The 11,875-nt window shown below is 46.8% G+C and overlaps 3 protein-coding genes across 3 annotated transcripts; all 3 read left to right on the top strand.

Moving 5' to 3' along the window:
- The first annotated feature begins 778 nt into the window (after nucleotides 1-778).
- Nucleotides 779-1,748, top strand: BDW43DRAFT_283984 (uncharacterized protein). Its single transcript, XM_032042795.1, has one exon. It carries the CDS (start codon nucleotides 965-967, stop codon nucleotides 1,340-1,342), a length of 378 nt encoding a protein of 125 aa, XP_031897834.1. The 5' UTR covers nucleotides 779-964; the 3' UTR covers nucleotides 1,343-1,748.
- A 4,580-nt stretch (nucleotides 1,749-6,328) lies between these two features.
- BDW43DRAFT_148068 (uncharacterized protein) lies at nucleotides 6,329-8,336 on the top strand. The gene is made up of 4 exons (XM_032038402.1): nucleotides 6,329-6,907; nucleotides 7,013-7,395; nucleotides 7,467-7,972; nucleotides 8,030-8,336. The coding sequence occupies exons 1-4, from the start codon at nucleotides 6,742-6,744 to the stop codon at nucleotides 8,208-8,210; spliced, it is 1,236 nt and encodes a 411-aa protein (XP_031897833.1). The 5' UTR covers nucleotides 6,329-6,741; the 3' UTR covers nucleotides 8,211-8,336.
- Nucleotides 8,337-9,835: 1,499 nt separating this feature from the next.
- BDW43DRAFT_283978 (endonuclease/exonuclease/phosphatase family protein) lies at nucleotides 9,836-11,623 on the top strand. The gene is made up of 2 exons (XM_032042794.1): nucleotides 9,836-11,333; nucleotides 11,410-11,623. Exon 1 carries the CDS (start codon nucleotides 9,928-9,930, stop codon nucleotides 10,969-10,971), a length of 1,044 nt encoding a protein of 347 aa, XP_031897832.1. The 5' UTR covers nucleotides 9,836-9,927; the 3' UTR covers nucleotides 10,972-11,333; nucleotides 11,410-11,623.
- Nucleotides 11,624-11,875: the final 252 nt, after the last annotated feature.

Genomic DNA, 11,875 nt, shown 5'->3' with positions numbered 1-11,875 from the left:
TGCCCTCAGAATGGATGTATGTGTGTGTGTATGCATATCCCATCTGCAGGTATTTACACACGATACTTGGTTCGTTGATAGCACCCTGACAAGATCCATCTGGCTGCATGTCTCCGAGGAGGTCGGTTGTCCACTAGAGTGCGTGCGCAGGAATGTCATCAAATCAAGGAATACGTGTCTCCCTGCAGTCCGTGTTTGTTAAATGATGTCGCTATACATATTTTACTCACCTTGGTTGAATTCTCAATCTTCTTCATCGATGTGGAGGGTTTTCCCTTTCTTTTTCTTCATTTCTTTCTTTTGTATTCCTTGGTCCTGGACCACCAAGCTCCCCCTAACTTTACGTGGGTTCAGTTTTATTTAATTTTATTTTTCACTACCACAAAATCTAAATATGTATGATAAGAGATAAGAATGGGGGCATCCCTTGGGTTTGAAGCTGCGGTTGAGGTCGGTGGCGCATCCAAATTGTGGTTACTCCCAAGGTATCTTAGCCAAAGTGTGAGGGTCTGACGTGCTATAGAAATTACACACAGTCCTATCAGTTCCCCACCCCCGAGTCGCCCCTCTTTTCTTGCATTCTCCAGAACCCAATTTAGCGCCTGTCTACTAACCAGGAGCAGCCAATGAAATCAACACGTTGTCTCCCTCGATAGTCCCCAACGGTCTAGATAGAGTCGATGGGCTGAGGCCAGGAGAATAATTGTAACCTCTTCTGATATGAAGTACTTTGACTGCTCCCTTGCTTTTGACACTCAAACCCTCCTAACTAATCATACATACATACATACATACATACATACAGTAGTAGACAGACAACCTTGCCCCCCCATGAATGTCATGCAGATGCAGTCTCAAATCTCCTGACGTACAGCATACTATAGTTAGTTTGGAGACTGGGAATCTTCCCCTTTTGCGACACTCGGTGTGTTCATTCTCAGCGCCATGACGGTCATTACACTTCATGTTGACGAAAAGGAAAAGATTAACTCGAGAAGTTGATAAAGGCACGTATAATTATATTTTATTTCATGTCATGTCATGTTTTTTCCTTCCAAAACCACTAGAGGGACTAGCGTTGTGCTCCCAACAGGTTATTTCCTTGGAACGTGCCACGATGACATCAGATTTGGTCTTTCCAGGATTCTATTCCGACATTCGCGCCTTTTTCCTTTGGTTTTCTTTACTTTTCCCATGTTTTTGCTTTTTCTCTCTCTCTCTCTCTCTCTCTCTCTCTCTTTCTTCACCTCGTAAGCATGGTGGAAGCACGGACGTCCGTCGAGTTTTTCGGACCAAGCCAACTATCCCCCACGCGGTCCTGTCTTGGCAGAGGACTCCCTGATAAGGCATTTGACTGGTCGGAGACCCCCTAATTGCCGTGTACGGCATATACTATCGAGGGCTTGGGCTTTCCGTCGTACAGCATACGCCCTTCCACGCATCCTGATAGGTTGGTTAGGGCTTCGATTCATGCAACTTCGTACGTAAAGTAAAGGATGGATCCCATCGGCAGGAGAAAGGAATGGGGAAAAAAATATACGACGGAGTGGAATCGCCAATTTTCTTTGTCTAACAGAATTTTATATCCGCTGCCTTATCATTGGGTCGGTGTAACGTTGGATGGCATGCATTCTTATACGGGTCCCCACTTGCTTCCATCTAGACCTTCTGCCCCAGTTCATTGGTATTCTCAAAGTACATGCATTAGTATCTATCAGTATATAGCTTCGCTACCCCTGGGTTTTAATCTAAAATCTCATCCTCATCTCACGACGTGACATGCCGGTCATCAAATCCAATTTGCGTTCTCAAGGCACAGTGAATGTTTCACAACAATGAGCTCATCCTATAGCCCAGGTTTCACTGCAGGACAACTTGCTAGTGTGGCAGAGTTTGAAATTGCCACTGGGCACCGCGGATATCTCGAGTAATTAATATATTGCCAGCCCATACTACTACTACTACTACTACTACTACTACTACTACTACTACTACTACTACTACTACTCCTACTGCTATTAATAATTTTCCTATAGTCTCAGGGGGTTGGGGGTTAGGGGGTTGGGGGTTGGGAGGGGGGGTTGTAAGATAATATCTTAGTAAGGCTCACGTCGACCGCCGATTCGGCAGCAGATTGGACCTTGGGTCTTCATACACGCTCCTTCCGAACCCCCCGACCCGATCACAATACCTACTAACTATTGCTCTCGGGTCAGATTGGCACAGTTAATAGAGATGTTATTGCAGACCAGGCAAAGCTCTCAGTGGTGTAATCATGGTTGATCGCCAATCTAAATCACCTGAAGATGATTTCTAAGTTTCAGTACACTTTTGATCGTCTATCGCGCAAACTGAAGAAATGACTTTCAAAGGCCTTTTCTTTCCCCTGACACCACACCACCAGTCAATAAAAATCAAGCAATCACTTTAGTCTAGCGAACAGACTCCTTGAAACCGCACGAGTCTGAGCGTTGACTTTTCATCAACGATATCCCTGTCCCTTCCAAGCGCTCTACTACGAACAAGTTGTCTTAGTTTCTGCGGTCCGTCACCGAGAAAGTCTTTGGGGTCCGAGCGGAACCGGCGCAATACCACTCCTTTGATCGACAGATACCGCCGTGTTCGAGACCCGTCTTTTTCGGAAGCCTGTCGCCCGTATTGATCTCGGCTGTTAGAGTTTTCGCTCTTTCGCCATGACCGGATGCTAAGAATTCTCCGAGCAGCGGTGAGGATTAATCTTCCGTGATGCGCACGTCCTTCCTCGAAACTTTTTCGCCTTTTCTTGTCTTCTGGATACAGTAGTCTAGAAGCAATATGTTCGAAGCACACGATCACCTCTCTCCCTCCCTCTCTCTTTTGAATTTTATTTCGGGCACTTGTGTTTCTCAGACTCTTATCTGTCGGTAAGCACTTTGTGAACGGGTCGATGCATGTAGAGTTGATCCCCCGCTCTTTGAGCGGAGGAGTTGCTACTACAGTAGCTCACGCACCCGAGGTGGAGCGTTCTTGAACAACTGGATCAAAATGCCCCGTGGGGAATTGTGATAAGGAATAGACTGCGGAGAGTGTGCTTACGAAACATCTTTATCAGCTAACTAACCTGGCTTCACTCGGAAGCTTCCTAGAATCAGGAGGTGCTTTACAAGGCAGACGGTAAAGCTCAGTCATTGCTGTCGATAACCCCTAGGCGTGTGGGGGTCTCCAATATGGCTTTGACCTTCTCATTCTGCGAAAGCGATACTATGGACACTGCCTAGGGCATTTGATCCAGTCGCAATTGATGTTCTCGACCGGTCTTGCCCTTGTCACGAGAACCGCGATCGTCCACCCGAAGTTGCATTGCCTTGGGGAGGAAAACCTACCTGTTTCCAAGCTTAGTATCTTAGAGGCAAAGCTGTCCGGTAGTCGGAGTAACTGACTGTTCGAAACGCCTATTGTTGGGCGAGGAAGCCAGTATCCATGAGGGGAGAATAGCGCACATCATCACTGGAAGAGTCCGTGCTGTTGAAAAGTGTATCTGAAAGTAAACGGAGAGTAGATTCAACTAACATGATAGACCAGACTTTTGGTGCTCAGACGTCCGTCCGTGCAAGCTACGAAGTGCAACCACCCATCGGCTATGCTTCCCAGAGCTGGCGCAACGGCACACACTCTAGTGAAATTTAGAGCTTGCTCCAGCGCCAGGACACAGATCCATTAAACTCCACTTTGAGTATGTATGCCTGGCATAGATACGGCGAGGGTCTCAGATAGGCGCCAAAGCCTTAGCATCCGTGTTTAGACGTGTCGCGGGTTAAACTCTAGTCATCTTTAACATTGAAACATTGACGCCGGCTATCTACTAGTAGTGTCCGAAGCTCGCCTCAGTATTAGGATAACTTATTCAAACGAGTCTTGGTCCAACGATGGGGTTCTAGACGTGGATCCACCGAGAATAGCATATTAATGCATTGTGCATGCTAAATTATTCATAATGTAACCCAAACTAATCAACTATATCGAACGTCTATTCATGTCATAATATAAGTCCACAATCTTAATTCATATAACAACAAACAAATACAGCTCGGAACCAGGCAGCTCACATGAACTACTGTCTTCAGATCTTCTCTCTCACTCCCCGCCCGAATCTCAGCCCGCTCCCCCCATTCCTATTAGTCCGGATCTCCAAACGCCGTGTAGAGTACCTATGCATGCAACTGGCCCGGGGGTGTAGCTCGCACGGGCGCTATCGGCCTGGAATACTGACAGTGACTAAAGCAGAGGTATGTACGTGAACAGGACAGCTGATGAGATGATGGGGATCCGAGCGTTGGAGTAGCCTTCTCCCCTCGCCTCTCCTCTCCTTCTTATCTTCTCTAGTGTAAATTCCCCCGCTTTTTTTGATGTAGACCTCAGAGTCGACTCTGCTCCTAGACCTCAATAGGAAAAGAGTTCGCTGAGTAGACCAATATACCACCTACGTATATTGTACCAGGTACACCTGGATCACCTCCAATTGCAAATCCCTCACTGACCCAACACAGCCCAACACTTACCTGAAACTACTAGTAGGTATCACGAACACAGCCACGCGGGGTAAACACCTCATCGTCAACAACATCACCCTCATTATGATTTTCACTGTAGCCTACAACATACCCCAGGATATAGTAAGCTCAAGTCAAGACTGCCAACTCATCAATCTTATCCCGCCTAGTGAAGTTTGCCCTTTCTCCCCCCACCTCCCCCCCCCAAGGTCTGTACCCCCATACCCCGTACCGTGGTTTACCGATTGGTAGCAGACTTTTTATTTCCTTACCTTATGCATTGCAGTAGCCGGGTGGAGACTATTGTCTGGGAAGGTTTCTGCGCTAGGTTGGTTGGTTTGCGGGGTAGAGGCATTGATGGAGGGCTCGAGAGTTGCCAATAAACGTAGGTTTGGATATGGTTCGATACTGTGGCGTCTTCCCCATATGGTAGAACTTAGGCTTCTGTTTTGGGGAATATTCTACGGTGTACTCTTGGGAATACGAGGCATCTTTCTTTGTGTTCTCAAATCTCGGAATGTACTTTTTCCCCTTCGTAGCGTGCTCAATCAATGGACGCTGTGATTTCTTTGACATTTTATTAAGGTATGCATTGGACGGGGGAATTGACCTTATTCGTATCAGTCTGAAGCGACGAAGCCATAGTGGTTAACTTACTTGATCCATTCACGATGGTGATATCCAATGTGGATGGGTGTAGTCGGCTTCAGGATGGGAGAACGTTGATCACAAGGCAGCTTTATTTACATGCTAAATGATGGGACTTCATATTGACAAATTCGATCTATTCCGTTGTAAGAATCACTTCATCGTGCACATTACAACGATTCCCTGCTGCCGTTGCCTTGTTAAGAAATCTTAATAACCTTCGTTCTGTCAGTAGGCTCGTCAACCTTCAAGTGAGCTTCATTTACAGTCATGCGACTATCAGAATCGCTATGAAACAACCCACAACAATGTCAAGAGCGAATCTTATCCGTCCCCCACCGTCTCCAAAGGATGTAAAAATGTCACGTCGCCCAATTTGTTCTTGAAGCTCCCTTGCTTACGTCCGTACCAGGATGTACCAGGATCTGAGTATTCAAGCCTGCCAAATGAAGTTGCTCGCATTCAGCGTTCGAAGTTTCCGACCAGCACAATCCCTATGGAGTATTTCGTCGCCGACCTCATTTCCTAGAGCGGACGACCGGGGATATCCTGAAACTTGGCATCCCTTGACCTTTCAGCATCGAATGTCTTTTGCGCCAATAAGATTCATCCTTCCGTGTCCGATACAGAAGAGCAATAGTGTTCTCGCGAGTCACTCGCTGCAGTGACGGATTGGCACCATTAGAGGGGTATTAACTCTAGTCTGCGATCGCTGTCGCCTTTTTGACAGTCATAGTGGAGGGTGACTATAAACGTTCTGGATGGTTATGAGGTATTGCTCTTCAGTCGAATTATGCGTGCCAGGGGGCAATCCTCATTGATGATGGTTTGATATGTACAGCGGCGGACACGCATGTCGCTGAGACACCTTTCTGCGCAGATGACGGGTCCGTTGGGCAAGATGCAATGGTATGCGCCTCAGGATTTTAAGACGTGAGTCAATCCTATTGCTTCCCTATCAAGGCTCGGGGCGCTGCTAATATCTGTGTCTATCGGCGTTGAACCATCCGATTCATACATGTACAATGAAGATCGTAACATAAGAATTCTGAGATTGGAAACAGGCCATCAGCTGGAAAGGTGAGATTCCCCTTGCCTGGTTTATCAGTATTAGAACTTGGAAAGAAACCATTCTCATATCCCTGCTAGTAACAAGTCATATATCGGTAGTTATACAAGCCATAAATAGGGGAGGTTGCTGCGGTCTTTGTTTCGCCGAGCTGTCATCCCAGTCTGTTTCTAAACCAACCAATGGATTCACTCAGGCTGTCAAGGGAGTCGCGTCTCGATTGAGATAGGTCGCGATGTTGCCCATCATTTTCGTCTGTTCCGCCGCCGCCACCAACGACGTACCGCCTTTCCTCGTTTAGATCTTGCTGCCTAGCAACTATCATTTTTTGCCCTCGCGAGTTTCCAAATTGTCGCAGAATTGTTCCTGCACATCCAGGTTTCACCTCCTTGCCCCCACCCTGCTAATTTCCCACTTAATGTCGCGGTGAACAAGCTTCCTCCTATTATGGCCATACCGGTATCCCTCGCTTGAGCACTATCAGGATCCATCCAGATGGTGTCGCGCGGCCGTTATCGCCGATTAACGGTGCTCTCAGTCTTTCTAATAATATCTCTTGGCCACTTGGCTTTCCCTCGCCTTGTGCTGACCGCGGGCTCACTGGAAGAGCGATACCCTCTACTCTGGCAACACGTGCATACCTTTGAAGGACACGGGGGCGGTAAGCGACCAATTACATACCCACTCACTAGCCGTTTTTCTACCAACGGAGAAAAGCGCCTCATCATGCGACTACCCTGATAGGTACTAATTCGTCACAATACAGTGTGGTATATCCCGCCAGACTGGGTCCAGCCAAGTATCCGGCCTCAGAATATTCTCGAAGCTGCTCAATTGGCTATCCAAGCGACCAATTCAAGTGATGTACATCTTCATATACCGCATTCGCAAATTCCCTTGATCGTGCATCAGACTTGGGGTCATCGGCGCATCGACACTTGGTCGGAGGACTTGCGGCAGAGTGTGGAAAAATGGCTGCAGTTCGTGGTAGAGGGTAGTATGGCGTATTTCCTCTGGGAAGACGAGGGCATGGTTGAGTTTATGGATCACTTCGCGCCTGAATTCCGTGACCAATATTCGTCGCTGGCCTCGATGGTTGAGAAAACGGACGTCTTTCGCATTCTAGCTGCCAAATGTGTTGGAGGGATCGTAAGTACTAACAAAACCCCGTCTCCAGACTGGTGCGCCTGTAACCTAAGTCTGATCTGATCATCTGTTAGTATGGAGATCTCGATGCTGAGCCACTAAAGTCACCCGCCCAGTGGATCACTTCCGAGGATGTTTCACCATGGAAGGACCCCCACACTGGGTCTGTCTATAGCTCGACGAAGCCTGTCGGTGCAGTTTTTGGCATTGAGGCGGATTGTCCACCCGATGGAAACGCCTGCTGGCGTATGGGCTATCCTTATTCTGTTCAGCTCACTCAATGGTCCTTCGCCTCGAGACGAGACCACCCTCTCCTGCACCGGTACCTTGATAACCTCTCCAATCAGTTACAGGAAGTTGCGAACCACTACGGGGGAAGTTTACGCGCTCAAGAAGCTCGTACTGAACTGCAGTCCCTCGATCCTCTGTCTCTCACGGGACCAGAAGCCGTCACTCGCGCCGCTCAGGAGTGGCTCAATGTTTCGGCTGGATTGAGATGGAATGCGCTGACTGGTCTACAAGATGGAGGAAAGGCCAAACTAGTTGATGATGTGTTAATCCTTCCTATCACTGGCTTCAGGTGAGTCTACACGTGATGCAAAGATAAATTAGGCGTAGACTAATATGATGAGTGCAGTCCTGGTCGGGGAAAGTATGGCAATATGGGCTCTAAGCCTATTACGGATCCCACAGCGCGGGTACACCATTACGGTCAAGGGTCATGGAAGAAGTTTGACCTGATAGTCGAGCTTGGTAAATTTTGTCGTACGGTGCTTGGATTTTGTGGGAACTGGTCGACGGTGCCGAGCATAGCATGATACAATCCACTGATCGCTTCCCTCCTTGTTTAATGTATAATATATAATATAATGTTCTGCATGGGTTAGTATAATATCGAGCTACCCGTCTACATTTTGTAAGTGTTCTGTATTTCCATATTCAGCATGTTACGATCACGTCGACCGTAGGAAAAGAACGCTAGTAGCAATGAGTCCAACGCCACTATCAGTCTAGCCAAGACTTGAGCTATACTGCGTAATCACCGCTTGTGATGCGGCGGCAGGCCTGATCTTTATGTGGCGCTTTCTATATACGTAGAGTGTACGCGTAAAGCAGAACGATAAACTGCCGTTTCATTTGTAAATAAACTATGCGATATGCATCCTATGCTCGAAGTTGAGGCTTGGAGATATGTCCACTTTCCTATAAGTATCTTCCAGCAGTTGAAGCTCTCGTTCATGAACCAACATCTTGCATCTTCTTGACGTGGCTCAAACTCAGTATGTGATACCAGTAGCTTCGGTATGAAAGATATAATTATGGAAATACTTGCAGACAGGCGACGGCACCCTCTTGTTAGATATATCTCAATCAACCACGTCGTCTTGCGAACGTTGTAGATAACTTGTATTAAAGACGACCATTCCCGATCCATAATATATTACAGTCCAACTAGCCATATCAGCCCTTACCTTATCTTATAGAGAAAATTATCTAATGGGAGATTCTTCACGTAGCACCCAGTGAGTAATAACCTCATATACCAAGAATCTACGAAACTAACACCACAGCTAGCGAGCATTGATGAATAATCTCACCAAACTAAGTAAAACTCCAGGAAGGCTACGTAGCTACAGCGAAACCCTTATGTGAATGATTTATTAAATGCCTAGGACTCTGGGCTAATCACCAGACAGCCTATTTGCCATGGCTCCAGTAGACTTGAACCGCGTTTAGCATGCACGATGTTACTTCACTATTTAGTACATGGCCCTATCAGACACTGTGGACAACAACCTGAACTTGCATCGCATCGCGAAAATCCACATTCTCACTTGGGACCAATGGTGAGGTGTTCCAATGAACTCGTCCCAAGATAGCGGACGCGTTGGCGGAGTATACTACTAGTAGTAGTGGCTAGCAGTGAATATGATGGATTGGAGTATAAGGGATTACAGCACTTTGCTAGACCTTTACTCATAACTAGTATATTAACAAAGGTTACCTGGGCTAAGTTTGAGAGCGTATTGATATCAGGAGGGAAAGCGCAACACATATCTCTCAGTGTTTCTGTATTGAGATTTATCTGGAAAATAATACGATGCAATGGAAGATATTATATATCTCGTCGTGGTGGTGTACGACATATTTTGATTTCTGTGGAAGCTTGGGGACGACTCCTAGTTGGTCCCATATACGATCCGATTGGACTTGTCGTTTATTTTTGAGGGTCTCGCATAATACATAATCATAAATCCCGCTGTCGAGTATCTCTCCATGTATTTTGTAGGTACAATGCAATCGAAGAGGACATTTAGGATGACGGGGTAAATAACTTATGTAACACTATTAGTTGGATGAATCTCGTGACATCGTCTATTGCTTATATCTTCACCGCAGAACCGCCGATGCAATCATCGCAATTAAATTCTTTGATTCATAGGAGTTCTTCAGACCTTTACATACGACTTGGTATCGAACGGCTGGCTAACGATACTATCCCCCTCATTTTAAATTTCCCAAACTCCGCCGGCCATGGACGAGCTAGTTCGAATGACTATCCAGCAGGCTGAAGCCCTGAAGAAACTTCCGGACGCGACTCCATGGAAAGATGATGAACCATGGGCTCAGCCTTACTATTCTTGGGTCGAAGAAAAGAAAGAATGGCAGCCAGCTGCCGCGCGCGGCGGCTCTCAGGCACATTCTACTAGCATCTCCAATGTAGTCCTGTACAGCTGGAATATCGACTTCATGTTGCCATTCCCCGAAACCCGGATGGATGCCGCATTGGCTCATCTGCAGAAGCTCATGAGCCAACTTCCGTCAGCTCAAAATGCAGCTGTCATGATCAACCTGCAAGAATGCATCCCGTCCGACCTCGTCACCATCAGCCAGAAGCAGTGGGTCCGAGACAATTTCTACATGACCGACATCGACACATCTTCTTGGGCGTCTGGGTCATATGGAACAACCACCCTGATCGATCGCCAATTAGACATATCCTCGTGCTTCCGGGTCCATTATTCTAAGACCCGTATGGAGCGGGATGCGCTATTCGTCGACGTCGTCGTGCCGGCTGTTTCCACCAGCCAGGCCGAGAAACTTCGGCTCTGTAACACGCACCTTGAGTCGCTTGCTCTCGATCCACCGCTCCGACCTGCCCAAATGCAAACCATCGCGTCACATATGTACGCAGAAGGTTCCTTAGGTGCGATACTTACGGGTGACTTTAACGCTATTCAGCCGTCTGATACCTCCCTCCACTCAGACAATGGCCTTAAAGACGCGTACCTCGAGCTCGGCGGAGTTGAGAACAGCGATGAAGGTTATACCTGGGGACAGCAGGCACTGCCGGCGCTACGGGAGCGCTTTGGATGCTCACGGATGGACAAAGTGTACTATCGTGGCGGAGGGTTGAAATTGCTGAGTTTCGAGAGATTTGGCGCTGATGTCGAGGTTCCTGAGGAGGAAAAGGATCAGAGGGATCAATTGCTGTCGCTTGGATTTGAGAAAGCCTGGATTACAGATCACCTGGGGGTCAAGGCTGTGTTTCAACTTGCGAATGACCCTCATTTGTAAGAAGCTCTTGAAAAGTAAAGTCCTTCTCCGTGTTTTGTCAAAGGAAGCTCCTGTTTCTATTCCCTTCTGCATTCTATGTTATGTATGATCAAATATACAACTGTCCGGTGGATCGAAGATTGATAACAGGAATGAATGTCTAGATCTAAAATACATCTCACGCGGTGCAGGTAATGCTTTTTCAGCCTATGGGCCATACTTTCTTTCGTTCATTCGGTTATTCCTGGCTTGCTACCGACGGGGTGTCATCGAAAAGTGCCTTCCGATAATAGCTTGTCTAAATCATCTACACAGAATGTGTTCAGTTGGACTTTCTTCCTAGACGAGACTAGATCCGAAGACAGAGGTCTCGTGATCCAAAAGTGACTACAATCCTTCCTCTACAGAGATAGTGATGCATCTCTTACTTCGTCCAGCTCATTGTCTGATAATTGCTAGGTCAATAAGCAAATATATGACCATGTGGAACATTAATTGGAAGGTATTTAGGGTTCACCTGAATGATTGTCGAATCTGATTGCTGGTTAGATTGAAGGCTCATCGCAAGCCCTAGCATACGTCTCTATGTATGGAGCTTTATTTGCTACGAGAGGATATCGTCCAGAAGGCGATGGCGATCTTCTAGATAATAGTACTTTGCACTAGAACTCCTCTATTCATCAATGCCTTTGACGAGCTCCCGCCAATATTTTTCTACTAGTGAATAATAAAACTCTAGAACTGGAGAGTTTTCTAGAACTGTATATTTTATATATCAATAGTGATAGTACGATTTACTTGAAGTATTGCGAGCTAGAACACATTCTGTGCTGTAGTGTATTGAGAAGGATGAATTCCAAGTATCCTAGTAGGGCTCGTGGTACTCCGGTGGCTAGGGTGGGTTATCCTACGATTTAACTCAGCT

Source organism: Aspergillus alliaceus (assembly GCF_009176365.1).
Source record: "Aspergillus alliaceus strain CBS 536.65 unplaced genomic scaffold BDW43scaffold_38, whole genome shotgun sequence".
NCBI classification, from domain to species: domain Eukaryota; kingdom Fungi; phylum Ascomycota; class Eurotiomycetes; order Eurotiales; family Aspergillaceae; genus Aspergillus; species Aspergillus alliaceus.
The sequence above is the reverse complement of the archived record's forward strand: the minus strand, read 5'-3'. Positions and strand labels throughout refer to the sequence as shown.

What these genes read in the sequence shown, in the direction of transcription:
- BDW43DRAFT_283984 (XM_032042795.1), top strand. Translation starts at nt 965, where the DNA reads ATGTTGACGAAAAGGAAAAGATTAACTCGAGAAGTTGATAAAGGCACG.
- BDW43DRAFT_148068 (XM_032038402.1), top strand. Translation starts at nt 6,742, where the DNA reads ATGGTGTCGCGCGGCCGTTATCGCCGATTAACGGTGCTCTCAGTCTTT. An exon ending in CTTTGAAGGACACGGGGGCG is followed by an intron (nt 6,908 to 7,012) that starts GTAAGCGACCAA and finishes GTCACAATACAG; the next exon opens with TGTGGTATATCCCGCCAGAC. An exon ending in CTTCCTATCACTGGCTTCAG is followed by an intron (nt 7,973 to 8,029) that starts GTGAGTCTACAC and finishes TGATGAGTGCAG; the next exon opens with TCCTGGTCGGGGAAAGTATG.
- BDW43DRAFT_283978 (XM_032042794.1), top strand. Translation starts at nt 9,928, where the DNA reads ATGGACGAGCTAGTTCGAATGACTATCCAGCAGGCTGAAGCCCTGAAG.